The sequence below is a fragment of the Lepisosteus platostomus genome, chromosome 23, assembly GCF_059453375.1.
Source record: "Lepisosteus platostomus isolate fLepPlt1 chromosome 23, fLepPlt1.hap1, whole genome shotgun sequence".
Classification (NCBI taxonomy): domain Eukaryota; kingdom Metazoa; phylum Chordata; class Actinopteri; order Semionotiformes; family Lepisosteidae; genus Lepisosteus; species Lepisosteus platostomus.
The window spans coordinates 16,261,097-16,288,850 of NC_142633.1; the positions used below are offsets into that span (position 1 = coordinate 16,261,097).

At 45.9% G+C, this 27,754-nt stretch overlaps 1 protein-coding gene across 5 annotated transcripts in view; it reads left to right on the forward strand.

The window, feature by feature from the left end:
- The window catches only part of clstn1 (calsyntenin 1), a 40,611-nt gene extending 12,862 nt beyond the window's left edge, over window positions 1-27,749 (forward strand). Inside the window, exons 2-19 of one of the 5 annotated variants that reach the window (XM_088617383.1) lie at window positions 3,250-3,372; window positions 7,417-7,446; window positions 8,790-8,985; window positions 10,818-11,026; window positions 12,318-12,467; window positions 12,685-12,870; window positions 12,991-13,239; window positions 13,741-13,865; window positions 15,061-15,217; window positions 15,904-15,954; window positions 17,470-17,627; window positions 18,308-18,456; window positions 19,387-19,613; window positions 20,026-20,196; window positions 21,366-21,511; window positions 22,086-22,221; window positions 23,372-23,556; window positions 23,662-27,749. In XM_088617383.1, the coding sequence (XP_088473509.1) occupies window positions 3,250-3,372; window positions 7,417-7,446; window positions 8,790-8,985; window positions 10,818-11,026; window positions 12,318-12,467; window positions 12,685-12,870; window positions 12,991-13,239; window positions 13,741-13,865; window positions 15,061-15,217; window positions 15,904-15,954; window positions 17,470-17,627; window positions 18,308-18,456; window positions 19,387-19,613; window positions 20,026-20,196; window positions 21,366-21,511; window positions 22,086-22,221; window positions 23,372-23,556; window positions 23,662-23,856 (2,843 nt within the window). In that variant the 3' untranslated portion in view covers window positions 23,857-27,749. The remainder of the gene's footprint in view (window positions 1-3,249; window positions 3,373-7,416; window positions 7,447-8,789; window positions 8,986-10,817; window positions 11,027-12,317; window positions 12,468-12,684; window positions 12,871-12,990; window positions 13,240-13,740; window positions 13,866-15,060; window positions 15,218-15,903; window positions 15,955-17,469; window positions 17,628-18,307; window positions 18,457-19,386; window positions 19,614-20,025; window positions 20,197-21,365; window positions 21,512-22,085; window positions 22,222-23,371; window positions 23,557-23,661) is intronic. The other 4 variants (XM_088617384.1, XM_088617386.1, XM_088617385.1 and 1 more) reach the window with 4 other exon arrangements.
- Window positions 27,750-27,754: the final 5 nt, after the last annotated feature.

Sequence of the window (27,754 nt, forward strand, 5' to 3'; positions counted from 1 at the left end):
AAAAAATACTTAGTGAAACTAATTTTTTGCGGTCTTGAAATAGTTGTTTGAAAATTCATGTGACTGCACTGTTTTTCTGCAGGTTTTACACACCGCAGAAATTAAGAAGATTACAGTAGTGGTTTACCAGTCTGGTCTGGAACCCTATTCAGAGAGTTCCACTGTAGCTTAGGTCATCCGGGGCCTGCTTTAAGGAGATTAAACAGCTTTATTTGCCTCTGCCTTACCCACAGCTGTGGGGGAATTGGTGCACTTAGTTAACTTGCAAATGATTTGTGAAGTATAAATGTTTATCCAGACCCATTTATAAGACTCACCATAATAAACCAATATGCCTGAATAGATTCAATTAGATTTTTTTGCATGTTCAAATTGGTTACTTTTGCAGTTAGAGACGTTTAGCACAATTTGTATAATATGCTTTTCTGATTAAATGGTAACAATCCATTTTAGAGTGAGAAACACTCTTACATTGTAGTAATAAAAGCGGTAGATGAACTCTGCGGGGTGTTAGGAAATATAAACGATTTTTCTGAGAAATCCTCTTCCTCATTAAATACCCATGCAGTTAAAATGTCTGGGTGGACATATTCTACCCTCTATGCCGGAGGCTCTTGTTTCTGAGATGTGGAGTTGAGGCTCCTAGTGATTTCAGTTTTTTCCACACACAGCCAGTTCAGGTGGAAAAAGCTCTGCTGGTCTCTGTGCTTTGCTCTGCCGTCACGTGAGAGTATGGTCGTGTTTTGGCACCTGTGTGTTGCTTCCCCTCTGAAAGCCTCTGAATTCTGAGAAATGGATTTAAAAAGAGTTTTAAAAAAGTAAAATGGAAGTGCTGGAAAGACAGGGATTCATTCGCACGTGTGAAGGAGGAGTCTTGTGAAAAGAAGCAGGTACTTAAAAGGGGACCTGTCTCCCCCAAGGCATTTTGTAATGAAACTGCCGACTGGGCAGAAATGAATTCTTCTTTCATGCCTGGATCTGGGAACACGCTTCTCTGAACTTGATCAGGAGCGGATAGTGGTCTTCGGCGAACAGCTGTGCTAGTATTTGAGCAGGCCGGGTTCGAACTGTTACAGCTCCAAGGAGAAGTAGCTGGAGACATTCCCAGAAGCCAGAAGGATGAGATGGATTAATCCAGGGAGGCCTGAAAGCCCATTATCTCCCCACCCCCCTCAGCTCTGAGATTCCTCTGGAGAAGGCAAACTAGTGTTGAGGGCACGGAACAGTCAACACACAATAAGCCCCAGCACTGACATGTGGGCTCATAGTAAATACCTGGCTATTCTACACCTGATCACTTTCCAGTCCACTCTGTCGCAGTGCTTTTTTCTCTATTTACTGCCGGTGTCCTACTTGGTATTTAGACAATATGTCTTAATACTCTCCCCTTCTGGTAAGCATTATAGGAGCATAAAGGCACACACCTGCAAATTCAGAGACGGCTTCAAGCTGTCAGGTTTTTAAATTCTACCTCAACCACTGATTCACACTGATGTTTTTTTTTGCACACTGCTTGTGCAGTTTTATTGAAGTTGAGTGTTATTTAACTTTGTTGTTGTTGTTGTTGCTGCTGCTGTTCTGTGTTTTAGTTTGGTGTTTCCTTAATGTCTTTGTATTGGAACATAAGCATTTCATTGCACTTGTGCATTTGACAGGTTATGTCGGTAGTGCCGATGGCCATTGTACAAATGAAAGAGCAGACTGAAGGAAAGCATGTTATACTGTATCTGTTGATGTATGTAGTTAAGTATAGCATGGTTTTTACTTTAGATAATGCTAATAACGTTCATGTGACCCCGTTTTCTGGTTATCCAGAGTGATTGTAAAAATACTAGACCTATTCTTATCTTGGTTCAAAATTTCAAATATCTAGGGGATTTTTTAGTTTAGGTTTAGGTTTTTATAGTTTGCGGGCCATTACATATCTATATTGTGGGTTTTGCTGCAATTATTTGACAGTTTCACACAAAAGACTTCCAGACCAGGCGCAGGTTTGTTTAAGCCCATGCGGTTTGTCCTGTGGCCAGTGTGGGTGGTTTGGGTGACGACGCTGTGACCGATGTCTAGGGCTGTCTCATGATCTTCTTCATCTTATCTTTTGGTCTCACCAGCAGTGGTGAGAGGTGTTTCCCCTCTTTACAATGAAGCTGCCAGTTCAATTTCAGTTTGAGGTGGGACTGCCACACATTGGAGTTTTCTGCCCCGCAGTGATGGTGTTCAGCTGGAAGCTGGGTGTCTTTGATGAAGCGAGGAGGAGGATGCTGGGCACTGATCCTGACCTCACGCTGTCGGTGGACACTCCACACGCTCCTCTGCTTTGGAGTGTGTCTTGGCTGGCAGGCCCTTGCCAGTGCACGCCCTTTCTTGTCAAGGGCTCTGTCCTCGGTGCGAGGCCCAGGCTCCGGGTGTGAGCGCAGCTGAAGCTGCTCCCCAGAGCTCCGCAGCGCCCTCGCCTGGCAGGCCACCAGCCGACTGCGGCCATGCTCCCGCGGTCCCTGAGGCGAAGGGCAGGGTTGGGGTTAGTCGGCCTGGACAGTCCCGGTGCCTAGTGAAACGATGCCCCCCTGTGGGCTAGCGAGGAACACGCCTCCCCTCCAGTCGATGCTGCACATCCTTGTGATGTTCGTGCAGAACCTCTAGCGTGTCAGAACAAGGAGCACAGGGGTCAGAGCCTTGCTGTGCCTCCTCGTTCTCCAGGGGTGGCACAGGTGTTGCCCTCCAGAGATGTGCAGATGCAGTTGTTAGGTTCCTAAGTGGGTGGGGGTGTATCATTTAAAAAATCAGGTGGTTCTAAACTTAAAAAAAGACGTAGGTCCTACTTCTGGTACCTTGCTCTACCAGGCACGTGTGTAACCGTCAAGGCAGTGTGGTTGAAGCCTTCAGCAGGAGGAGCTCTTCTCTAGACACAAGCTTAATTGGGTGATCCTAGCTCATCACCTTCCTGCTCCTTATTTTTGGTGCAGAACTTGAAACAGTAGTTCTCTTGATGGCTTTCTTGGGGGGATTGTAATTAAATGTTAAGGAATAATCCAGCTCTTATCTGATTTTATGAAGCACTTTGAGGTGGTGCTTAGTTTGAGACGTGTCATACAAAGCACAATGACCCATCAGTCGCTGTTTTCTGTCCTATATGCTGCTTGTTTGCAAGATTTGATCTTTGTTTAAAAGTATTGAACAGCTTCAGAGGTGCTTAAACTGTTTGGTTAGGACGCTGGTTTTAAAGGTTTTGTCATTCTTTTCATTTTCTAGTTAATAAGCATAAACCGTGGATTGAAACGACGTATCATGGCATCGTCACGGAGAACGACGACAAAGTGCTTCTGGACCCGCCCTTGATCGCTCTGGACAAGGACGCGCCGCTGCGCTACGCAGGTAAGGCACAGGCGAGCCGTGCTTCCCGTTTCCCCGCGCGCCTGCCGGGTCCGCCTCCCGCTCCGCGAGCGACTCCGACCGACGAGCCTTTCCCAGCGCTTCGTCCCCACGTTTCCGACCCTTAAGCGGCGAGTCCAGGCAAACCAGCCCAGCCGGATACCTGGGAGATGTGGGAAATAATGGAAGCCCAAATCCTGCTTTCTCCTTCTTTTTAGCAGCCTTGGGATTTCAGCCACGCAGGTTTGGAATCGGGACAGTTTTCCATGACAAAGTCTGGCCAGTGAGCCGTTGGGAACACCAGCAGTGTTGAGGTCGATGTTAATGGGCTGCTCACCGAAGCGGTGTTGGACGTCGCTCTCCAGCAGTGACGTGAAGCCTGCCGTCCGGTGGCATTAACTGTAGGCAGCAGTGTGTAGAAATGCAGCTGTCCAAGCTGGGGATCAGTTCCGTCACCTGCGACTGCTGTGCAGTGGAGATGTCTTATCATGTGCTTCAGTCTGTGTCATTATCCCGGGCCTGTGGCCATAGTGAGGAGAGGCGTGAAGGTCTGGGGGTTAAATCCACATTGAGACAGGTCACTGAATTGTCATGCCTCAAGGCTTTCTGGTACTTGAACACAATATAATGTGAGGGACCTCACATAGCTCACCTAGCCTTTAACATCTCAATGATGAAAACTGCATTAGTGTTACAGAAGCCAATACTGCAGCAGGACTTATAATACTTTATAAATGTGTTTTATAAAACCCATGGTTATTCTCCAGGATTTCAATTGATAACGTAGACTTTATCTTGTTATTTAATCTGGCGCCTTGTCCAGTACCAATATAAAACAACTAAAACCCCAAAAGTTAGCTTTAGCTGACTGTCAGTGGAACAGTACTAGATTTCTACTGACTTTGACACGGGATTTGGTCAAGTTTATCTGTAAGATATTTTTGATTTTTGTCTTGTCATTTAAGGATGCAGCAGCGGCCTCCTCGCTTTTTTTATTTTCTTTGAAGATCAGCAAAAATGTATGTCTTTTCATCTTCATTTTTCAATGAGGAGGACTTAAAACGACACGCTAAACCAGGCCGTGTGTGTTTGGGTCTTGCAGGACTGTCTTTGAACAGGCATGTTGACCACGTGGCTTGTTTTTATGATAAATGACCACGTACTGCAGCATGCAATTAAATGTGCAGCGTGCCCCTTTATCTCCAAGCAGTGGTTTCCAAATCGCTTGGATCTTTTTTCTCGGTTTTAATGGAAACGTACTTGTTCTCCTAGGGTAGCTGCGCGGCAGCTCCGTGTTAGAGTCCAAGCTGTTGTTCATTTTCAGCGGCCAGGCTCTTCCCAGAGCTGTGCAGCTGACGGGAGCTGGCCGTGCCCTGGACTTTGTGTTGACGCAAGCGGGTGTTGCGGTGTGTGTGTGTGTGTGCTCCGCCACCTCCCAGGGGTGTCGGAGGGGTAGCCTGGTTACCGGCGCTCGCGCGGGGAGGCTGGGGCCTCCAGGGCTCTGCCGCCGTGTCTCCCTCTGCTGTCGGGGGACGGCGTGCTGGCCTGGGCCTTGCCAGCCCCTGCGTGCGCAGAGCGAGCGCCAGCGGTACAGCCGGTGCTTAAGCTCGCCAGGCGCCTGCCCCCCCGTCGGGAGACCTGAGCGCGGTCAAGCCGTGCATAGATATTTCAGTGCCTTCGCTGAGCGGAGTGATTCATACTGTCGCATGACCCTGGGAACTCCCGGCGCAGACGAGCGGCGACGGTCTGAATTCAGGACAGATGGTCCTTCGGTGTGGCTAAGAAAGAAGCTTTCTACACTCTGGACACATGACTTCACTCCCCCCGCAGTTCTAGAGGTTGTCATTTAAATGGCCTTAGTGCATGCTTTTCACCCTTTCTATTAAAGAAAGCTGCGCTCTTTTCCAGATTTGACCAGCCCCACCCCGGCCCATGCACACTTACAGTCTATGGGACTGGTTGATTTATTTCTGTGGGCGTTAAGCACCTCTGGTCCGGTAGCTGGATCTCGAGGTGGGCGAGGCTGTCTGACGGGAGCCCAGCTGGGGGCAGGATGAGGTCGGCTGAGGGGCTGGGAACCAGGTGACGGCGCGCTGCTGCAGGGAGAATGGAGATGGGAAGCACAGCTGTGCGTTAAACACTTCAGCTCAAGGCACCAAGCGTCCCAGATCCTGAAGACGCTGCTTGAGGGCTCCAGATTTGTATTGCGCCATCAGGAAGTTCTGTCACACTGCCCGACAAAATATCGGGGCAAGTTTTTTTTTCTCCAAAAAGAACAGATGGATCTCTCCCAGTTTCATTGCGCTTACATTTTTTTTTTGCATGCCACTCTTTAATTTGTTGGTATGATTTTCTTTTGTGTGCTACCCTTTTTTAAATGCCACTTGGGGGTGAAATTTTTTAATTAATTTTTTAAGGGAAAAAAAAGGATTAGGTATAGGGGTGTTTAAGGTTTCATAGTTCTGCATATAAAGTTATAAATAGTTGTGAGTAATCACAGCTGGCAAAAGTCTTCTGCACAAATGGTTAGAAAGGATGATGCACACGGTTATATCTCATTGTATCATAAGATCAGATCACTTTATTGACCATATACAATTTATTGTATTAGGAATCTGTCTTTGTGCATACCCCAACTTGCTCTCCATGAGACACACAGACAGGGAGAGAATCATGAAGTTATTATTTAGTCTCATTGAAGTAAAGCTTTGCTGTTTTTGGTTAAGGAAGGACATGGAAATCAGGTTCTTTTGGGAAGATTCAGAAGCCTGGCGGGTGGTTTCCCAGTCAGAGGGGCTATCTGTTGTACTGCTTGCTGTGAACAGCCTCACCCAGGGGAAAAATCCATTGCTGCCCACAGTCGTAGTGAAGTGAAGTGACAGCTGGTCAATGATGATGTAATACGTGGTTTCAGATTGGTGAAGTTTGCAAGGGCATTGGGGTTCAACCAGTCTGGTGGTGGGGATAGTCTTGGGCAGCCAGAGCTGATGGTAGTTATGATGTGGCTGAAAACTGAAGAAAAACTGACATCTGAAGCATTAGTAAATGGCCGAGCAATAAACATAGCTTCTTGTGCTCAAAAGAAACTCAACATGTTTGAATGAAAGAAATATGAAATACAGATGGAGCCATAGTTTCAAAGACATTTTCCTTCTGGAAAGTAACAATTTCAAGAAGAACTGAAATGCTGGACCTCAGTCTGACTGGTGCTTGGTGTAATGGAAAGTGTACAGGTGGGATCTGTTTTAATTGGTATATTTCGAAATTCATATGCCTAATGTCAGCATTATTATATCCTAAATCAAGAAGCTGATGTATTGCTTAACTACTGTGTAATTATTGTTTATCCTGATTTTTTTAAATGTGGAAAGAACTTCCAGTCCTGCACTGAATGGTGCTGTCCCCTCAGGTCTGTATCATTGGGTGTGTCAAAATCCCAATGGTTTTCTCTCTTTATGCCCTGAAGGTAAACATGTAGGTCTGACTCGTGCCTAAGAACTGTGGCAGGAGAAAGGTTTGCCGCTATGAGCAACATAGGCTGAAAAATGAAAAAAGCAGGTTTCCATTTCATTCGTTTCGTGCAGATTGCTGGTGGCGTGGGAGTTTTTCTAAGTACGAGATTACCTGACCTGCAGTAGGTCTCTAGCCAAAAACAAAAACAATTAAGGTGCCTGAAAAAATGTGGAGACAAAGTACAACCACTGGCTTTCTGGTCCAGCGTTCGAGGACGGGCCTGACATTTCTGTGCTCTGCATGGTGGGGAGACCTCGTGGCATTTATACAGCCCAAACCAGATGTTTTTGATGAAATGCGAGAACTCGTGTAACATTTAGCTCTGGGCAGAGGTAGAGGTCCTGCTGTGTGGTTTTCAGGATACAGTTCTGGCTCTTTCCGGTGGCCTGTTTGTGGTATATCTTTTGTCAGATGCTCACAAATACCTTTTCATTGATCTCCCCTTGAGCCCTGTCCCCCTGTATTTGCCGTTTGTACTCAATACTCAGTCTCTCTCTTGTGTAACTGACCTGGGTTTCTTTTTTCCCTTTGTAGAGAATTTTGAGGTGACTGTCACCAAAGAAGGTGATAATGGGTTCTCTTTCTACCCTTCTAATACTGTTTTATTAACCCACTAACCCCGGCCCCCCTCCTCACAGGGAATCAGCACTTGACACAGAAACTCATGTCATGTTCTGTCATCCGTTGTCCCCGTATTCTTTCGTTTGGGTTTTTATTTTTGAAAAGAGAATTGCTGATTCGCGTAAAAAAAACAACAACAAACTGGATGAAAAGCGATGAGCACCTGCGAATGAAATTGTTAGAAATATCAATGCATGAGTCATCCATTTTACTGCCCAAATCCCTACACACCACAATAGACTCAAAAACGCCACAAATTATTTTGGTATGTACTGTAAATAATTTTTAATACAGCCCACGTGAGGACTGCACTTTTGTTGAAGGCTGAATGGTTATGGATTAGTAGCTCTCTCAGCCCTTTTTGAGTTTTCTTAATGTTTTTTCTCAAAAAGTGAAAACTCAGCTCAAGACAGACTTGTCCCGTGTCTGTGAGGCCAACACTCATGTCCCCTCCCCTCTTCCTTCAGTCCCGGCTGTAGCATGTGCTCTCAGTCTGCCGCTGACATCCGTGGATGACCAGCAAGTCGATATTTCTAACACCGACTCTCATCCAGTGCTTTTGTTTCAATCCCCTAGTTTTCTTATTATTTTGGGGGGGCTGTCGGAGGGGCAGACAACATTGCACAGGAAGTCTGCTTTTAAAAAAAACAAACAAACAAAACTGCAGTGGATTTAAACCAGTGACAGAATTTCTGAAATGGTGCTGGACCTGAACTCAAAAGCTTTTTTTGGTCGCCATCTGTTTTCTTTAACTGCATTTTAACCTGTTATTTTTTTTTCAATGTGCTCTGGTAAACCTGAGCCAGCAGCGGCAGCGTGGTATTTATATCCAGATATATAAATATATACGATTTGTACGTTGCAGAGATCTTGGCCGTGCACTTTTGGTTTTACATTTTTCTCTTTAGCTGGGGGGGTATCTTAAGTACTCCTGTGAAATGCCTGTCTGCATCTTTCGGTTTTCTTTCCAGCATGAATGAATGAATGCGATGTGAACCCAGTGGCTTGGGCATCAGACTGCTCCTTTTGTAACAAAAAGTTTACCCCCCCTCCCCCTCTGCCCTCCCCCCCTTTCAGCACTCACCCCTGTTTAAGCACAGTGCTTTTTTTTTTGCTTTCTCCACAGACCCTCACAATGTACACCCTTGGCTGCCAAAACGTTTGGGCCTTTTTTTTTGTTTTGTTTGTGTGTTCTAACTGTGCTGACGATGTGCGGTACAGGCTCCAGTTGGTGTTCTCACGTTGTGTGTTACGCCTCCCCCCTCCCTGGTTGTCGCCATGTGTAGGTGAGATTTGTGGGTTTAGGATCCATGGGCAGAACGTGCCCTTCGAAGCGGTGGTCCTGGACAGGTCCACCGGCGAGGGGGTCATTCGGGCCAAAGACAAGCTGGACTGCGAGCTGCAGAAGGAGCACACCTTCACCATCCAGGCCTTCGACTGCGGGGAGGGGCCTGACGGGGCCAGCATGAAGAAGTCCCACAAGTAAGAGCCGCGCATGGGGCCTGAGAAACGCCATTGAAAGGAAAGGGAAGATTTTCAATCAGACCAGACTCTGCTGTGCTTTTCACTCACAGAATAACATTGTTATAATCCGCCCTTTGCTGTTGGCTGTGCATGTGTGCTGTGTGATAAGGTAGATGTGCGTTCTTTTACGCTTGAGGATGCCTAGTGACATTTTGCAAGACACAAGATAAACCGATTTTGATTATTGGTTGAATTTGTTTGTTTTTTTGCCAGTTTTCTTGCTGCCTGTGTGCAAATGCAGCAGTATCATTATCGACCATGTTTCCCCTCCAATTATGCAGAAGGTCCTCTTTCAGCTCATTACCGTGGAAGGCAAGAAGGCAAGGGCACTAGAGTTCCCAGCCTGCAGATTAGATCTGAGCTCGGTGTGGAGTGGCGCTTCAAGCTTTGCACTTTTATCCAGGCAGCAGGAATGATTTTCAAGCCATTAAGCTCTTCTAGTATGTGTACTTAGCTGTTTAATAATAATAATAATAATGTAATAATGTTTCTTTATTAGCCCTATACAATTTCTTGCATTAGGAATTCGTCTTTTCGCATACCCCAGCTTTTTCTCCAAGGAGACACAGACACACAGACAGAGAAGCTGGGGGTCAGAGCGCAGGATCTGCCATTGTACGGCGCCCCTGGAGCAGTTGGGGTTAAGGGCCTTGCTCAGGGGCCCAACGGAGTAGGATTCCTCTGCCGGCCGCGGGATTTGAACCGGCAACCTTCCAGTCCCAGGCGCAGATCCTTAGCCACAGAGCCACTGCTCCGCCCTATTCTCGGGGGCTCCAAGTGAAGGTTGATTTAAGAGAGAAATGCTTTTGTGAAAACTATTTCACAGACTGCAAGTATCCGTGCAAGTGATGTGCCTTTTAGTTACTGGCAAAGGATGTCTTCATTTCAAAATGGGTTGTTAGGGAAGGGAGACAAATGGCAGTTTAACAGTCATGTCAGAAGACAAATCTTGACACAACAGACCATGTCCTCGTGCTTTGTGTAATAGAATTATAATGCACGATAGATAATCGTAGTGGATTTCCATTTTGAATTAAAAAAACTTGCATGGAATCGTGCTGTACCTGCCTGTCAGATCGGGCGACTGAAAAAGGTCGCAACGATAATGACAGGTGTCATTCACAAGAATTGTGTGCCCATGTTGTACAGCATAGATCTCCACTTATTATGATACTATTATTATGTCTCCCTAGCCTGACAGTGCTCAAATACAGTAGAATTCACAGTGACTTTCCAACCAGTGGAAGAAGTACAGATAATTGCCTGACATTTTGTGTGTTTCTGTTTAGTATAATTCATCTTCATTTTGCTATAAAGCAGAGCTCGCTGTGTTGCCTAGCTCGTGCTACAGCCATGATCCATCCATTGTCTCCGTGCAACACATATGGAGTTTGTAACTAAAGTTCAGGAGGGACGACAACAACCAAGTTCAGTCCGACTCGGCTGTCGGTAATTAGCAATCGCTCAAAAATCACAATAGATTTTTGGCATCCCACCTCCACCCCACTCTCCTCACTCTGCAGCTGCCTCTGGGTCACCCCTCACTCTGCAGGGGGGTCCCAGCCTCCTCGTCCTCTGGCCAGGAGGTCAGCCCTCAGCCAAGCCGGTGAAGCCAAATGTTGATTAAACACTCCATAATCCTTCCAGGACATATACACACTCTCTTCTTTGCAGGTTATCTGAGGGCTTTAAAATGTGAAGTTCATGTCAAGGGTGTTTTACAGGTTTTTCATTTTGGTCTTATCTGCCGAGAGCTCATTTCTGTTTCATTTTGATTTTCACCGTGGCAGGGCTACAGTGCACATTCAGGTGAACGATGTTAACGAGTACTCGCCAGTGTTCAAGGAGAAGTCCTACAAGGCCACCGTCATTGAGGGCAAGAAGTATGACAACATCCTGAAAGTGGAGGCAGTGGACGCCGACTGCTCCTTCCAGTTCAGCCAGATCTGCAGCTACGAGATCGTGACCCCTGATGTGCCCTTCACCATTGATAAAGATGGTAAGTCTCCCCCCCAGCTCACTACCTCCTCCGCTGGTGCCTTGTGGTACTACAACACCCCCCACTCCTCTGCATCAGGCCGTAAACAAATACACATTGAGCACAGCTGGGCTATTGCATACTGAAGTGTCGGTGTGTGCTCCATTTTGTGCCTGGTGTTTTACAGTAGTTTGATATGTAGTGAACTAAGAATCATCCATTCCTTTATGAAGGCAACTTACAGAGTCAGATTCAGTGACATTAATGAGGAGAACAGTCCTCTTGTTCGTCATCTTGAGTGGGCCTAAGCTTAATGTCACTGATGTCCTGGATTGCTGAGTTTACCTCTGAGGAATGTGAATGTCTGAATGAAGTCCCTACACCATATTTTCTGTTCCTGTCTTAAATGATTCAGCTGTCTTAGTCTGTCTGCCTGTCACATTCCCCCCAGGCCAGGAATACATTTGGTTATTATTGTTTTACTGCCTCTATAAACAGCAGTCTTTCTTGTAGAGCGGTGAGCAACACTGAAAACAATAAGTGTTATACTCCAGTCACTAGTAATATTTTCATTATTACAATTGTCATGATGTAATGATAACGGCAATGTGTAAGTGTCTCTTTGATTTAAATTGATTTATCCACAGTCTGGTTGCAGAATCTCCTAGATATTTCTCACATATTACTTCTTCCAGTATACCCTTCTGATATTTGGAAAACCCCTTTGTTTCAGTGTCATCTGTAGTGACCTGGAAGTGGTAAATTTGAGATAGATTTTAAACATTGATTTGATCTGAAGAGAGTTTAAACTGAGATGAGGCCATTGGTCTATCGAACACTTTTGCTATTTAATTTTTAAATGAGCTAAGTTTCTTGAAAGGAGAGTAGGTATTAGCTTCAACAACATGACTGGATAGCTTATTCCACACTCCCACCACTCTTTGTCTAAAGTAGTGCCTACATTTCAGGAATAGGTGACGGAGTGGAGTGCTGGCTTCATTTTTAAGAGTTAAATGGGTTTGTAACACCTGTTGGGCGATAAGCCAATTGGTTGTGTTATAGAAGGGAGTTCCGTTTTGTTAACCCAAAAGACACCACCTGCAGTGTTGTTACTTTGACATGCGATTTGCATTTATCAGATGCATTCTTTATCATTTCTTATGTTACCTGCCTGCTGTGTATCCTTTTGTCTTTTCAAGGTGAGCTTGCTCAGCTGCAGGTAGGCTTTGTTCTTTAGCTAACAGGAAGTTGCAAAGGGGTGAGTGCGATTAATGGTGAGCTACTTTCTGTCCTTTTCTGTCTGCTTTATAAGGCTACATAAAGAACACGGAGAAACTGAACTACAGCAAAGAGCGTCTGTACAAACTGACTGTGACCGCCTACGACTGTGGCAAAAACCGAGCATCCGAGGACGTCCTCGTCAAAATAAACATCAAACCCACCTGCAAACCTGGGTGGCAAGGTACTGCACAGCTCTCGCCAATTGCTGAGCCATTTTGTCGCCATGCTAGACTCCAGTTTTGTTGCCAGAACATTTTGGATGAAATTTTGCACATGGTGCCGAGTCGTTAAGTTGCATTAAGTTGAGGCTTGGCTGAAGTGTCCATTCTGTAAAGCGTGTATCACTTTGAATGATTGGCTTTGGGGTTATTTGACGTCACCCTGGTCATTTTGCACAGGCTGGAGTAAGAGGATCGAGTACGAGCCAGGCACAGGAAGCCTAGCCCTGTTTCCCAGCATGCACTTGGAGACCTGCGAGGAGCCCATCACGTCCATCCAGGCTCATATTGAACTGGAGACCAACCATATCGGCAAAGGCTGTGACCGAGACACCTACTCAGAGAAGTCCCTTCACAGGCTGTGCGGTAAGAGCTCTGCTGTTCTCTGTGGTCGCGTTATCAATGGCCGGTTCAAATCCATGTCTGTCTCTGTCCGCAGACTGATTGCTTGTTCCCTTCTTAATTACTTCACTGCTGTAATTTCAGGGGCCAGCTCTGGCACAGTGGAGCTCCTCCCAGCCCCCAGCAGCACAGCAAACTGGACGGTAGGGCTGCCCACTGACAACGGGCATGACAGTGACCAGGTCTTCGAGTTCAATGGCACCCAGTCCATTAAGATCCCCGAGGGTGTGGTGACCACCAGCTTCAAGGAGCCCTTCACTATCTCTGTGTGGATGAGACACGGCCCCGGAGCCAAGGAGAGGGAGACTGTGCTCTGCAACTCCGACAAGACAGGTGCGTGCACAGTGTGTCTGTGCCCTTTAAGTGTAGTCACCTCTTATCCGTTTATTACAGCGTTATATCATGTACAAGTCAGAAAGGCCCAGTCATTTTATCCTTCATTTCATATTGCTCTAATAAAAGTGTGCCCTTGGCCTTTACCAGTTATGGCCTCCTAACAGTCTAACCCCTATTTATCAGCTGGCTTCATTGCTTGTTCTCCTCCCCACTGATTGCTGGTGCTTGGCGAGCATACTGGCGCACTCTGGCTGCTGCCCCATCACCCAGATGGGGCTGCACACTGGTGGTGGTGGTGGTGGAGGGGGGTCCCCATTACCTGAAAAGCACTTTGAGTGGAGTGTCCAGAAAAGTGCATAAGTCCCACACAAGTGCGAGGATGTTATTTTTAAGTACTTCCGCTCATTATTGATCAATCCCTCGGCCCGCCAACAGGGGGCACCTCACAGCCCCCTGCATGGGAAACGCTGCTCTGAACTGTGCTGTCTCTCCCCCCAGCAGAGATGAACCGGCATCACTATTCTCTCTACGTGCACAACTGCCGCCTCGTCTTCCTGTTCCGCCAGGAGCCCGCGGAGACGGAGAACTACAAGCCTGCCGAGTTCCACTGGAAGTTGGACCAGGTGAGGGAGAGAGAGGAGTCGGCCCAGGCCCTGGTGTAGTTTTTAACAGCCCCGTGTCCAGGCCTCCTCCTGGGTGTGCACCCTCCTCGCAGGCATACTGACAACCATGATGCCATCCTGGAGTCTCTGGACAGTCACACTGCCAGGAACTGTAGGCTGTTTCCTCTGCGTCTGGCACCTCCAGTGATTAGAGCAGAATTCTGAGTCACTGGGTTGTTCGCTGAAGATACTGCAGCACCCTCATGTGTATTTATGTTTCTGCAAAATTAAAACAATTAAATAGGTAATGGGTCCTCCATTCTAAATTGAGTGGCACATTCATATTTTTTGTATAAAGGGGGGGAAATGTTTTAAATTGCTGCATACGGCAGCAAGGTGAAACAGCATTTATGCCAGTTTACTCTTATTAAATGCTTATTGTGCACATGTTCTGTAGTTTATACACAAGTTAGCTTACAAGCTGCATTAAAGCTTGTTTAAAGGTTGGATATTAAATATTGAAATACTGTAGATTATATTTTAGTTTCGTACTTGAAAAATGACATAATTATCCCATAGTTCTTTCTCGGGACAAACGGATTTGTTCAAATTGCACACAAAAAATTGAGCCAACATTGTGGCTGGAATCTTAAAAATTGATCTTTTTCCCTGAGCTTCTTCGATTGATTACACTGAGCTGGAGGGGAAGGAAAGCTAAAGTGACCTTTTTAATAATGCACCAGGGCTCTCGAGTTGGCTGAGGTGCATTGATTGCAGTAGTCTGGGGTCACTTGGCCGTTTCATTCTTATTGGGAAGATGGGGCTCAAAATATTAACCTGACAGCCGCAACAAAGCAAGAACAGACTCCTAGCACTGGCCAGAGCTTCAATGTAAGATATACTGTGCAGTTGTTCCACTGACAGGAATGTACCAGCTAGACAACTCTTACCTGTCAGAATTCCTTTCCTGTTTAAAACTTAGTGAAAGCATGATGTCAAGTATTTAAGATGCCATGTTTAAAATATACAAAAATACATATAACACAGAAGCCAAGAGTAACTAAACCGCCTTAAAAGATCAGGTGTGCTTTTAAAGCAGTGAGACGTTTGTGCTGCGAAGCTTATACATTTCTTCTGACTCTTGCAAAGGATTGTGGGTAGAAAGGAGGACCGCCTTCTTGGGTGACGATAGGGCTGACTTCTCTGTTTCCCCCAGGTGTGCGATAAAGAGTGGCATCACTACGTCCTGAATGTCCCCGGCGTGTCCCTGTACGTGGATGGCGTCTCGTACGAGCCCTTCCTGGTCACTGAGGACTACCCCCTGCACGCATCCAAGATCGAGACGCAGCTGACCGTGGGCGCCTGCTGGCAAGGTACGCCTCGGTGCCGGAGTTCACCTGGCAGACTGGGCGGACAGGAAAGGGCTTTTTTACTGTATGGAAAAATAGGAAATGCTGTTCTGCAAACAGCAGAAACAAAATGAGGAGGCCGTGCCTGACACTGACCTTTCAGTGTGATCATGTGAATACCTGTGAATCTGCCAGATAGATTTTCAGTGTTGCTGCTTTGGTCAATTACAGTAAAACTGGTGGAAATGTCACTGATCAAGATGTGTTTTTTTACATTTTTTAACTTTGCATTACTTTTTTGTCATTGCAATTGATTGACAGAATTTAATCCCATTTCTGCTTTGTGTATAGACTGGGATGGAGGAATATGATTAACCAGGAAAATACTGCTTTAAGTATCAAATACTAGCAACATGTCCTAATGCTGTTTCAGGATGCGGGTTTCTCAGTGTGTGGTGGACTCTTCAACGTATAAACGTATTTGCAGTTAGTTCTTTCTCCACTGGGGTTGCAGTGCTGCATCTGGTGCTGAGTTTTCCTACTGTGTGAGAAAGGCCCGTTTTTTATTGTATACCTGGTAGGTCTTGCACTGAGACCAAACGTCAAGATCTTGACACGTCTGGCCTTCGCTCTAACGTCAAGTGAAGACGGGCGTGTCCTCAACTTTGACCAACCTTCCTTTGTCCCTGTTTTGTCTTGCCTCTCTGCAGAGTTGACAGGACATGAGAATGACACTGAGACTGTCTCTGAGGCTGTGTCAGGTTGCTGGAGTGTTTCCTGTGTGTTTGTGCTTACTGACGCGCTCGAGCGCAGCATGACGCCGTCACTGCGTGACTGCCATCACTGTTACTCAGCCCTGCCTGTCTGCCTGCTGATCGTGTGCTGATGTGTTGTGTTCCCCATCCTTTTTCGTGTTTAAGAATGTCTTTATTCTTAAGTGAGAATATTCTGTGCGTTCACTGCCAAAACACAGTAAGATTAGTAATCTAACTGGGGTGTGTAGATTGTTACCGTTTAGGGAGAACTCCTGATTTAATGTGGCCTGTGTGGTACTGTGCAGCTCTGGAATGATGCAGGTGGGATTTCCACCTTGCATGTTGCCTCCAAGTTCTCACCGATGGACTTGTAAATGGAGCAGAGGTGCGTCGGGGGCTTAAACTCCCTTTGACCATCTTGAAGGGCTTATCGACAGTACTGATGTCCTGCAAAGAGTCTGTGTGACTCAGGCAGCGGAATTCCAGTTTGTCCTCTGTTAATTCATGCCTGAGGGGAGTAACAACAAAAAGGTCTCATGAAAGAAATAATGCAAATACAAAATGGGATTTTGTGAGCAATGCTGTAGACTTATTGTAATGCTTGCAGGGTCTTCCAGTTAGCAATGTTCAGCATTTGTGCTTTAATCCAGAATAAGGTAAAAATACAGTCCTGTCTGAAAGTGTCTGGTTGATGTAGGGCCAGATGGTGACTCTAGACGCCAGGCTCATCTTTCCACAAGTCACTGTAGCCCAAGATATGCAAAGACTTCGACCTTAAAGATGTTTACTTGTGAGGTTTTGCAAATGTTATATCCCATATCTCCCATAGAGAGTGTGTCATAAATGATGAGCCCCTGGAAATGAAGAGGATCTGTTAGATTTGGAAATGCATTGGATTGTTTCATAGTTCATTTAGACGTTTCTCTGTTAAAGTGCATTTAAAGAGAAGTCTGGTTGCGAGTGTGCGGTACAGTTTGAGAGCTTGCAAAACATGCGCATGCTTATGCAGATCCTGATCACTGCAGGAATGTCTGTATATTAGTCTGAGGTGTTTTAGTAACTTTCTTCTGTCTTATGAAAGAAGAACTGTGTCGTTTTCAGTTTTATCTTCAGAAGGTTTTATAGTGTAGAAATCAAGTTCATTCTTAATATATCTTTTTATGTGCCTTTTATCACCTATATTTGTTTTTTCAATGGGTCTTAATTTTGCTTGTCATTCTAAAATCCTGTCCCTGTTCACCATCACACTGTGACATCAGCTGCCACACTATTTGGATTTTTTTAATTTAATTTTCTTTTTTAAGCTTGTTTTGCGAATTGGAAACAAAACGTTGCATGAAGGAAGGTCTGTTTTTCAGTTCATCCATCGTCCTGGCAGCCTGCCCCCGAGAGCCGAAGCACTAACTTTGCATGACCCTTCGTCATCTGCCACATGTGGAGACATGCATGCCTGTTGTCACCGAGCAGAAATGCGCCTCCTGCTGGTTTTAACTGATATCGTTTTCCTCTGTTGGCCACTAGGTGGCAGTGTGCGCATGACCCAGTTCTTCCGTGGGAACCTCGCCGGTTTAATGATCCGGTCTGGGAAGCTGGACAACAAGAAAGTCATTGACTGTCTGTACACCTGCAAAGAAGGCCTGGACATCCAGGTCCCTGACGAAGTGGGTAGCAGTGTGAAGGTGAGTGGTGACTGCAGGGGTCGGAGATGTCCCATTCAGATAACTGCATGTCCATAGCATGTGCAGAGCTCCCAGGGTGTGCTGGTCTCGGAGCAGCTGGAATCTGTCCACTCTCTCTTCTGAAAACCAAAGTGCTTCGCTGTCATCTGCTGCAAGGGTTTGGTTTTTTTCCTCACACAAGTGGTCCTTTCATTGGATGAGCTACACTTGTGTAAAAAACAGAGCAGTTTCAGCAGCCTCTGGTACACCCATTCCATAGCCTGATATATGTTTTTTTCCCATTCCCACTAAAAGAGCTTTAATGAATGTGTCGGGAGATGCATGAAGTCAGATGCATGAAATGCAGTTCAGAAAAGGTGTGAAATGAATCTTTAATTTTAAGACCGTGGCAATTTTCTGAGGCCATCTTCCTGTAATTCTTGGCATTGAACCATTCTCAGAGGGTTCTTGTAATCTGAGTACAGCCCCAGTCAAGCTCTGATGACCCTGAGTGGGTGTTCAGGATCGATCACCGCACATGCGTTGGAAGCCTTACAGAGATAATAAACCGTTACCCCAAACTGTCACGTACGACAGAGGTCTGTCACCCTGCAAAGAGCAGATTCAGGGTGAAGCCTTTCGGCAGATCGGGTTGTGCAGGGGGCTGATGGCTGGGCATTGATGTCGTGTCCTTGGCTCAGGTGCAGTTCAGCCCCAGCCAGTCCTCCCTGGTGATGGAGGGAGACGACATCGAGAGCTTCGACCGGGCCATGCAGCACGTCTCCTACCTCAACTCGCGCCAGTTCCCCACGCCGGGGATCCGCCGGCTGCGCGTCACCACCACAGTCAAGTACGTCCCCCTGCCGTCGGCCTCACTTTGGCGGCCACATGGTGGCGCTGTGGGCAAGTGTATACACACGCGTCTGGATACGTAGGCGTGCAGGGCAATATTTGTCAAACTAGAGAACCCGAAATATGTGTTATAAATATCGGGCGTGCCTCCATTCTTGTTTAAAGAGGAACTGCAACGCTATTTTTATATTATTTGAGGAGTGCATTTCAAACCACAATAAAAGTAAAATGTACTACAGTAACTTGTAAAACCTCCAGTTTGCATAAGTTCCAGGTGTGCTCAGCACCATGTGCTGCGGTTCAGAACGAGACAACAAAACGGCCGGTGCCGTGTTGCGGCCCTATTGCATTGTAAACAAGCGGGCTTGTGAATGCATCTCTTTCAATCCAAAAGAACTATTGCTCTTGATTTCAAGGTGGTATTGCTGTCAAATACTACTTATTTGTCAAATCTGCATGGAGATCCTGTTGGAACATTTCTGTTGTGAAACGTCTGCTGCACAACCTGTAATTTATTGTGTTCGTGCGTGGTATTACATTAGTCCTGACAGTGACTAGTGAGCAGGAAGGGACAGTTTGTCACAATTTGAGGAAACTCTTGCTTTCGCCTGTGGGAAGACCTGGGGTTTGGGACAGCATGGTGCCTTATAGTACTATCACAAAGTTCCCGTTTCTGTGCTTAATTTGAAATTTGTAAATTGTTTGCCAATGAATTGATTTTGTTACTGAGATTTAATTACCGGTCTGAGAAGTTGGAACTGCGGCTTCCCTTTAAATCCCACCCCTTCAGGAATATGTACGTGAGCGCTCATTAGCCAGGGACAGTGACGTTCCAGCTTGTCGAAAGCAAGGGGTGTCTGAAAGGTGAATCTCCATCTGCTCCCATGTGGGACTCTGAGCTTTTCCGTGTCCCCCCCCCGCGAGCCAGGTGCTTCAACGAGGAGACCTGCATCTCCGTCCCGGACGCCGAAGGCTACGTCATGGTCCTGCAGCCCGAGGAGCCCAAGATCAGCCTGAGCGGCATCGACCACTTCGCCCGCTCCTCCTCCGAGTTCGAGAGCGGCGAGGGGGTCGCCCTCTTCCCCGAGCTGCGCATCGTCAGCACCATCACCCGCGAGGTGGAGCTGGAGGGCGAGGGCGAGGAGGACCCCACAGGTAACCCCGTGGGGCTAGGCCGCACCATCTGGCCCGGACAGGCGGGCAGCCGTGTGACCCAGCAGGGTGGAGATCCTTTCCCAGCCCTGAATAAAAAAAAGCCTTTTGTAGTGAACACGCTTCCTGGAGTGATTAGCAAAAAAGACTTGTTTCTTTTTAAAAATAAATACCATGGGTGGTTCGCACGGGTTGAATTAGTTCTAAATTCAAATGAGGTTTGTCATAGCTCCCTTCTGAGCCTACAAAATTAGAAGGTATGCCAGGCCCAAATTAATTATTGGAGGTTGCAACGGTCCTCAAACATTTTCCTGAAAGTTTCAAGAAACCGTTGATTCTGAGATGGCTCGGCACCTTTGAGTATGTGACCTATGATGGAAATCCCGGTTCTCTTTTGTTTGCTGCTGCTTTTCAGTCCAAGAGTCTGTGGTTTCGGAAGAGATCATGCATAACCTGGACACATGCGAGGTGACCGTGATCGGGGACGAGCTGAATGCCGAGCAGGAGTCTCTGGAGGTGGATCTGGCCCTGATCCAGCAGAGGGGGCTGGAGATGAGCAGCTCCAATCTGGGCATGATTATCACAGGTCAATGCTGCTTCACTACCGACACTTCATCATGGACATCTGTGTATTATCAACCCTTTCCTCTTGACCCCTCTTAAGTGTTGATTTGTATAGTGGTGTTGGCTATCTATGGAGCTGCAGCCAAGAAATTAGCAATCTGCAGTGGCAGATTGATGAACAAGACTTGGTCACAGTGTTCTATTACACATTAACACCATCACCCTGGTGAAAGAGGATAAGATAAGATCACTTTTTTGGCCACGTACAAGTTCTTGCATTAAGAATTCATCTTTTCACAGACCCCAGCTTGCTCTCCATGAGTCACACAGACATGCAGACAGGGAGAGAGAAGCTTGGGGTCAGATGGCAGGGTCAGCCATTGTACAGCGTCCCTGGAGCAGTTAGGGTTAAGGGCCTTGCTCAGGGGCCCAACAGAGTAGGATTCCACTGTTGGCCGCGTAATTTGAACCGGCAACCTTCCAGCCACAGGCGCAGATCCTTAGCCACAGAGCCACCGCTCCGCCCCATAGGACTGCATAGGATAGAACTGCAGTTTGAGATGGGTGTGTGTGCTGTCCTAAATGGACTGCACATGATGCTGTCAAGGAGCAACAGAAAGAGGGCAAGAGAAGAAAGCAGGTGAGGGTAAATATATTGGTTCCAAACAAGAGCAGGCCCTTGGGCACAAAGAGCCCATTTGGTAGTAGTTTATTGATCTGGGGATCTTGGCCAGCTGTTCGTTGAAAGACATCAGGGTAACGACTTCAACAACATGGCTGGGCAGCTTGTTCTCTACTCCCACAACCCTTGGTGTAAAGAAGTGCCTCCTGTTCTCAGTTTTAAATGTACTTCCGTGTATTCTCCACCTGTGCTTGGTGTTTCACTGTCCGAAAGAAATCCGGAGAGTCGGCTTTGTCAGCATCTTTGAGGATGTCGAATGCTTGTATCAGGTCCCCTCATAGTCTTCTCTTTTCAGGACTGAGAAAGTTCAGTTTCTTCAGCCTGTCCGTAAAGTAGCCCTGAAATGTATCTGGTTGGGGTTTTCTGGGCTCATTCCAGAGCAGAAGTCTCTTTTCTGTAACGCGTTAAAGGGGGGGAATAAAATAAAAAGCACATTTCGTGTCTGGAACGATTCTGTTTGTTGGAAAGTATTTTTCGGTTTGAAATTAAAATTGACCTCTGTTTCATAGGAGTGGACACCATGGCAAACTACGAGCAAGTCCTGCAGCAGATCCGCTACAGGAACTGGCGCACTGAGTCCCTCTTCGACCGCAAGTTCAAGCTGGTCTGCTCCGAGCTGAACGGCCGCTACATCAGCAACGAGTTCAAGGTTGAGGTAGGAGTCGGCTCCTGTCCGTCACAGGAGGAGGAAGTGTGGGGCCCGTGCAGGGTTTCAGAATGGTGCTGTAGGTCGGAAAATGGAAACCCTCAGGCTAACCAATACAGAGGTAGCTGTCGGAATTGCATTTGACGGAACAAATCCCTGGAAACGGTTTGAAGCCGGACAGGTCACGTGCTCAAATGTGGAAGGTCACTGTGAGTGAAGTGTATCCCCTGGGCAACAATTAATTACAGCATTAGAAATCGCCAGCATATATTTGCAGAAAGATGGCCAAAATGACAGAGATGTGCTGAGTCTTTCTCTAGGTGATGGAAAAGTAACAAAGGTGCAGCAGTAGAAAGAAATTAATCTGTTATTTTGATTTTCTGTGCATGCCCCCTTCTTTTACTATTTTTCTTTTTTTAATGCATGTGGAGAAGGGGGTATTGGTAATATATTATGTCTCCACATGATTACAGTACAGTATAAAAACGAAGAAGTGTGTATGTAGAGTGTGTATCCCATGATAAGATCACGTTGTGCTGCTTCCATGGGGAGTTCCTGCTCTTACTCCCGGCTGTTGCTGCAGGTCAATGTGATCCACACAGCCAACCCTGTTGACCACCCGAACAACGCCATGGCCCAGCCTCAGTTCATCAACCCCGTCTACCATGCCTCTGTGGACCTGTCGGGGCACAACCTGGTCACAGCCCCTCAGTCCTCAGGTACGGCCTGCAGCAGATTGCAGTCGTTCAGATTGCAGCAGGTGGATGAGAACCCACAGCCCGGCGTGCTCTGAGGTCACTGCTTCCAGGCAATCGGAAGGCTGAGGCCGACTATCTGTCGGCGGCAGATTGCTGAACTGCGTGAAATGAGCCCTCACCCCGTGGCCCAAAGGAAAGCTCTTCGGCAGGCTGTCGGTTCTGAAAGTGATTTGACGGAATTGTATGAGGATTAAAGTCAATTAAAAAGTGGGCTTCAAAGATGAAGTTTTAACAGAACATACTGCAGAAGTTCTTCAGGCCTGTAGGCGGTTGATCAGTAGTAAGAAATATGAGCTGGGAAAATGACTAGAAGCCCCCTCTAACATTCTACTTTAAATGCAATTTTTCATGCCATCAGTCTAATACATACAGACCCATTCTATTTTTCGAAATAAAGCTCAGCTTGCACACACCTCTGTGTTATTTACGGTGTAGAAACTTAAAGTAGGTGACTGACCAAGGCTGACAAAACATTTGGGAAAGACGAAGTTGCATTGATGTAAAATAAGTAGAACCACTTTCTTGAAGTGTGTCCCGGTGTGTTGGTGCATCTAAATCGACAGCAGCGCGAAGAGTTGCTGTCCATGCCCAGTACACAGCTGAGCTGCACACAGGACATCCTTTTTACCAGAATTACCCCTGCTGCCCTCAAGTATTAATTACGTTCTGTAAAATACCAATTTCTTTCCCCTTTTGCTATGTGTGGGTATCTGTTTCCTGTAAAACCCCTGTAAAACAAGAACAGGACAAAGGAAGGGAGACAATTTGACTTGAGGTGTTTTTATTTCATTCTTAGTGACTAACCTCGTTCCAGTTACTAAACTGATATTTAAATTTGTAATGTCCCGTAAAAATCGAGAGTTTTTGTCGTAGGCACACCTATCAAAGACCTCAATAAGAAAAAAGAAGTGTGTAGACTGAAACGCACCACGCTACGGAGGAACATGCGAGTGTAATACTTGGAAGTCTCAACAGCTCTTAAAATGCTACAGAAATAAGACCAGAAGCTAGGAGCTGTTCCGAATCGGGGCTCAGCAGCACACGTGCTCGTAGCTTCGGTGTGATTTGAGCGCCTCACGGTGCCCTCTGTTCTCGCCCCGCTCTTGTGCAGTGGTGCCCAGCGCCGCCACCATCGTGATCGTGGTGTGCGTGAGCTTCCTGGTGTTCATGATCATCCTGGGCGTGTTCCGGATCCGGGCGGCCCACCAGCGCTCCGTGAGGGACCAGGAGAGCGGGAAGGAGAACGAGATGGACTGGGACGACTCCGCCCTCACCATCACCGTCAACCCCATGGAGGTGAGGGCTCGGCCTGACCGTGGGCGCCTCTCCACGGCCAGCGCGTGTCAGAGAGTGGGGTGAGGCCAGCTCGTTAACCGCATCGCCGTCGTCTCTCCCGCCCAGACCTACGAGGACCAGCACAGCAGCGAGGAGGAGGAGGAGGAGGAGGAAGAGGAGGACAGCGAGGATGGCGAGGAGGACGACATCACCAGCGCCGAGTCGGAGAGCAGCGAGGAGGAGGAGGGAGGGGTGGAGGGCCAGCAGAGTGGCAGCAGACAACAGCAGCTGGAGTGGGATGACTCCACACTCACCTACTGACCCCACACACACACACACACACCTACACACACACACGCATGCGCACACACACACACAACACCTGGCCCACCAGCCAGGATTCCACACAGCTGCAAGGACCCATGGTGTACAGAAAATTCCACTCAAGACAAAATAATTTAAAATCTGGTGTTGTGGTGACTGGTGTTGCTGCTTAAGTTTTTAATATCTAGTGGCCAAGGTTTGCTTAGTCATGGCACATGCTTATTCTAGTACAGTCGTATTTAATAAAAGTAGAAGGTGCCACACTCGGCATCCCAATAATCGGGCAATCACCGATTTTTTTCTTTTCTCTACAGACTTTTGCCCTGGCCTCTAGGTTTTTCATTTGGTTGACTCCACATAAGAAACCACCTTGCACTTTTCTTCGCTGCCATCTCTGCAAAACAAAAGAGAAAAAATGGGTATATACTGCACATGTGTTTCTTTGTCTTTTTTGTGTACGACAGCATAAAGAAGCATTTCCTCTCTGCCGTTAGACGAAAATGGTGAGGCAGTACCGACTGCTCATACTGGGCTTTTTGTTTCTCTTTCTAGTGCATGGGAAATGTGTCAATGAGGTCAGTAATGTAGAGGAATAAATTACTTTTTAATATTTTGTAAATACAGCAAGAACATGTAAGTAGTCAATGTGGTAGTGAAGACTGGGATTAGAAGACTGGGTCCAATATACAAAGTGGTGCGCTATATTCTGTAGTATACTTGTCACTACAACTATAGCATGTTTCAGAACAAATTGGCTAAGAATTTTCGTCATGCTTGTATAAAATGTGCTTTTGAGAAAGAAACCCATGACAAGAGGTTTCTCCGACTGGAGTGTAGTTTATTTTTATTGTTGGGGGTGGGGTGGGAAAGTTAAGATGCTACACTTAATCAGAATTCACCAGGCTTGTGCAAATTAAAAAACGACGACGAAACACGTGATGGCTTAACTGTATCTGCTTTTTAAAAAGAAAAAATAACAGTGGCATATTGTTGGCATTTGTCAGATCGTGAAGACAGCGCTGTACGGTTTTGCATCCTTTATTTTCGTTTTGTGCAATTGTACGGGAGCAAGGAGGCGATGGACTGGAAGTGGGCGACGTCGCCTTTCTCTTCCCCATCGGAAAACCTTGATGGTTCCGTCTCGGCTCACAGGTTCACTGTGGGAAAACTGGAGTGGGAACTTCCGGGCGATTCCTGGTTTGGAAGGACTCGTTCAGCAGGTGCGCTTGCAGCCAGACGCTCTTCTAGCGAGAGATTTTAAATATGAATCTTGGGTCATTCTACATTTCCAGTGACTACAAATATATATTCCTTGTACATGAAACTGTACTGTAGTTGTTTTAAACTATATGTTTACATTTGGTAAACTTGTGCTCCTTCTGGTAATAGTATAAAAATTATACAATGAATTTGGAAGATTTGTTGAATATGATTTTTTTAAGATATATATTTTTTTTCTTCTCAAAATGCTACCTGTTTTACTCCTTATTGTTCTCAGAACCTGGAACGGGTTTCTGGAAGGCCTTGTTTGTTAGCGGTATGGGCATCTTTAATGTTGAAATGATCTGCTGTCTGCATGCAGGTTTGTGAAAGCATGTTTAGCTGCAGTGGGAGAGGTTGGGGTTAGGATGAATTAGAAACTACAAGGGAAATAAATAGTGGTGAAGTTAGAGGTCTCCCTTTGTGTTTCTGGAGAGCCCCAGTACAGTTGTATGCTGTATGTCCCCTGTTTCTAAAAATTGTAAACAACTGTAATTTTCTGATTAATTGAGCAAGTGGTCTGTTCAAATGAGAGAACTTTAAGGCCTGAAGGGGTTTTAGAGACCTAAACTCTAATCTCCAAATTGTACAGTTAAATCTCCTGCTTTATTGATCACAATGCCATAGGTCCAAGTTTTTAGAAATGGGATCTAGTGTTGATTTGTACTACCTGCTGGACTGGGGCTCCTCAAGACCAGGGTCGGTGTTGTAGCAGGATCGAAAGTGGGCGACGGGTATGGTGGGTTTTTAATTTCTCAAGCTTGTCTATGTAACGAGCCCTGGATGGCGAGTAGATCTGTCGAGCAGATTTCAGAAGTACGTTTGGGAAGATTTTGTTTTTGACTGTTTCAGATTACACAGTTGCGAGTTGCAAAATGGCTTTTTGGAAATAGGATGCAGCTTGTGTTGTAGAATTGTTGTTTGGGGAAAATGAAGTTTACACACACACAATTAGTTTCTGGAGGGCTCTCCCTGTTTTCTAACGGAGCCTGGAGAGAGAAGGCAAACTCGATCACAGACTTCTGCTTCTTTCACTGGTATGGGGTGTGCCTTTTGCCCTTTCACAACACTAATTTAGCTCTAGACAAAACAAGTTGTCCAAATGGTTTTAGTTGTGGCGGATTTATAGTTTTTTAAATTATTAAATGCTAGGCTTCTTAACAAATCCGGGGAATTGGTTTTATTTAATTATTTTTTACGTTACTCATAATGATGAAAAATCCTAGTTTTATCAAAAGTGAAAGTTTTTAATCGTCTCAAATAGGTGTCTTGTGTTCTTGTTGGAGTGTACAAAAATTAGGTCTTTCCATATGCTGTCATCTTTAGATATTGTACTTTAAAACTTTCTGAAGACGTTGTACATTATGCTATATGTAGCAAACGTGGGTATACATTTTCCAAATCTGTATATGGTAATAGGTGTTTCAACAGTTCTTAAGCTGCAATGCATTTCCAGTACTAAATACTGTATAGGCGTCTTACCTACTGCAGAGGCCATGGGTGAGCAAGGCTGTGTGAAATTCATATCAATAATAGTGCTTAAAATGAAAGAGCCAGCTATTTTTATTAGCTCCTCCCTCTACGACCAAGAAATAATAATTGCTCAACATTCAGTATGGGGATTTGTGATAACCAAATTTTTGTTTTTTGCACTCTGACAATATAAAAATGATGCTCGTGTCGATACGTTAACAAATATCATAGTTACTTTTAGGGTCATGTATCCTGTTCCTGCAGGGTCCAATAATCCACATTAATCTCATCTCCTATTTACACATTTCTAAAGATTTGAGAACGCTTGAGCAAGTTATTGATCTGCTAAGAAGGTAATCTGTTCAGTTAGAGAAACTTAAGTTCCTTGAGGACCGACGGGTATTGAGATTTGTCCAAATCTCAGGATTTCGTGATGTTTTAATGTTTCACGGTGAAATTGTCCCCGGCCCTCAGGACTGAAGCTGAAGGCCCTTGGGAAGCGGCTGAAGCTCATTCGTTAGGTAGCTATCTTCTGCGTTGGGCATAGCCAAGTCCTTTGCGTTGGGAATACTGCATCAGAAGGGTACCCTCCCCCAAATGCTTCTCAGTCTGAGGTGCAACTTAATTCGCGTTGAAGGAGAACAAACAAATTGTGTCAGAGTTCCGTCTTCTCTGATGTCAGGTATGCTCATCTCTGCTGTGCTCTGTGGGATTAATATTCCCGACATGACCAGGTTTTTCTTTGAACCCCTGAAATATGTGTGTATGGACACTAAGACACAGTCTTTGCATACAGTTTATTCAAGCCTATTTTTGTGTTAAGTACCATATAGAATTAAAGGGTTGGGTTAGGGGGTTATAGCAGTTTAAATATTGTGAAACAGTTCATTGCAAATATACTACTGATTTTCAAGTAGGTCTAAATGATCCAGATCTTTACAAGCTGCAGTTACACGTTTCCTGTGGTGTGATTGCCTTCCATCTGTTTTATTTTGTTTGTTTTTTTTGCCGTAAAAAGGAAAAGGACCGAATGTCTTAACGACTGTTGGGAACTATGTATTTGGTGGGGCAGCATTCACTTCGTGACCTACCAGGGTTGTACTGTGGCAAAACATGCTTGCTCTTAAAAAAAATAAAGGATAAAGAGATGGAAAAAAGTAGC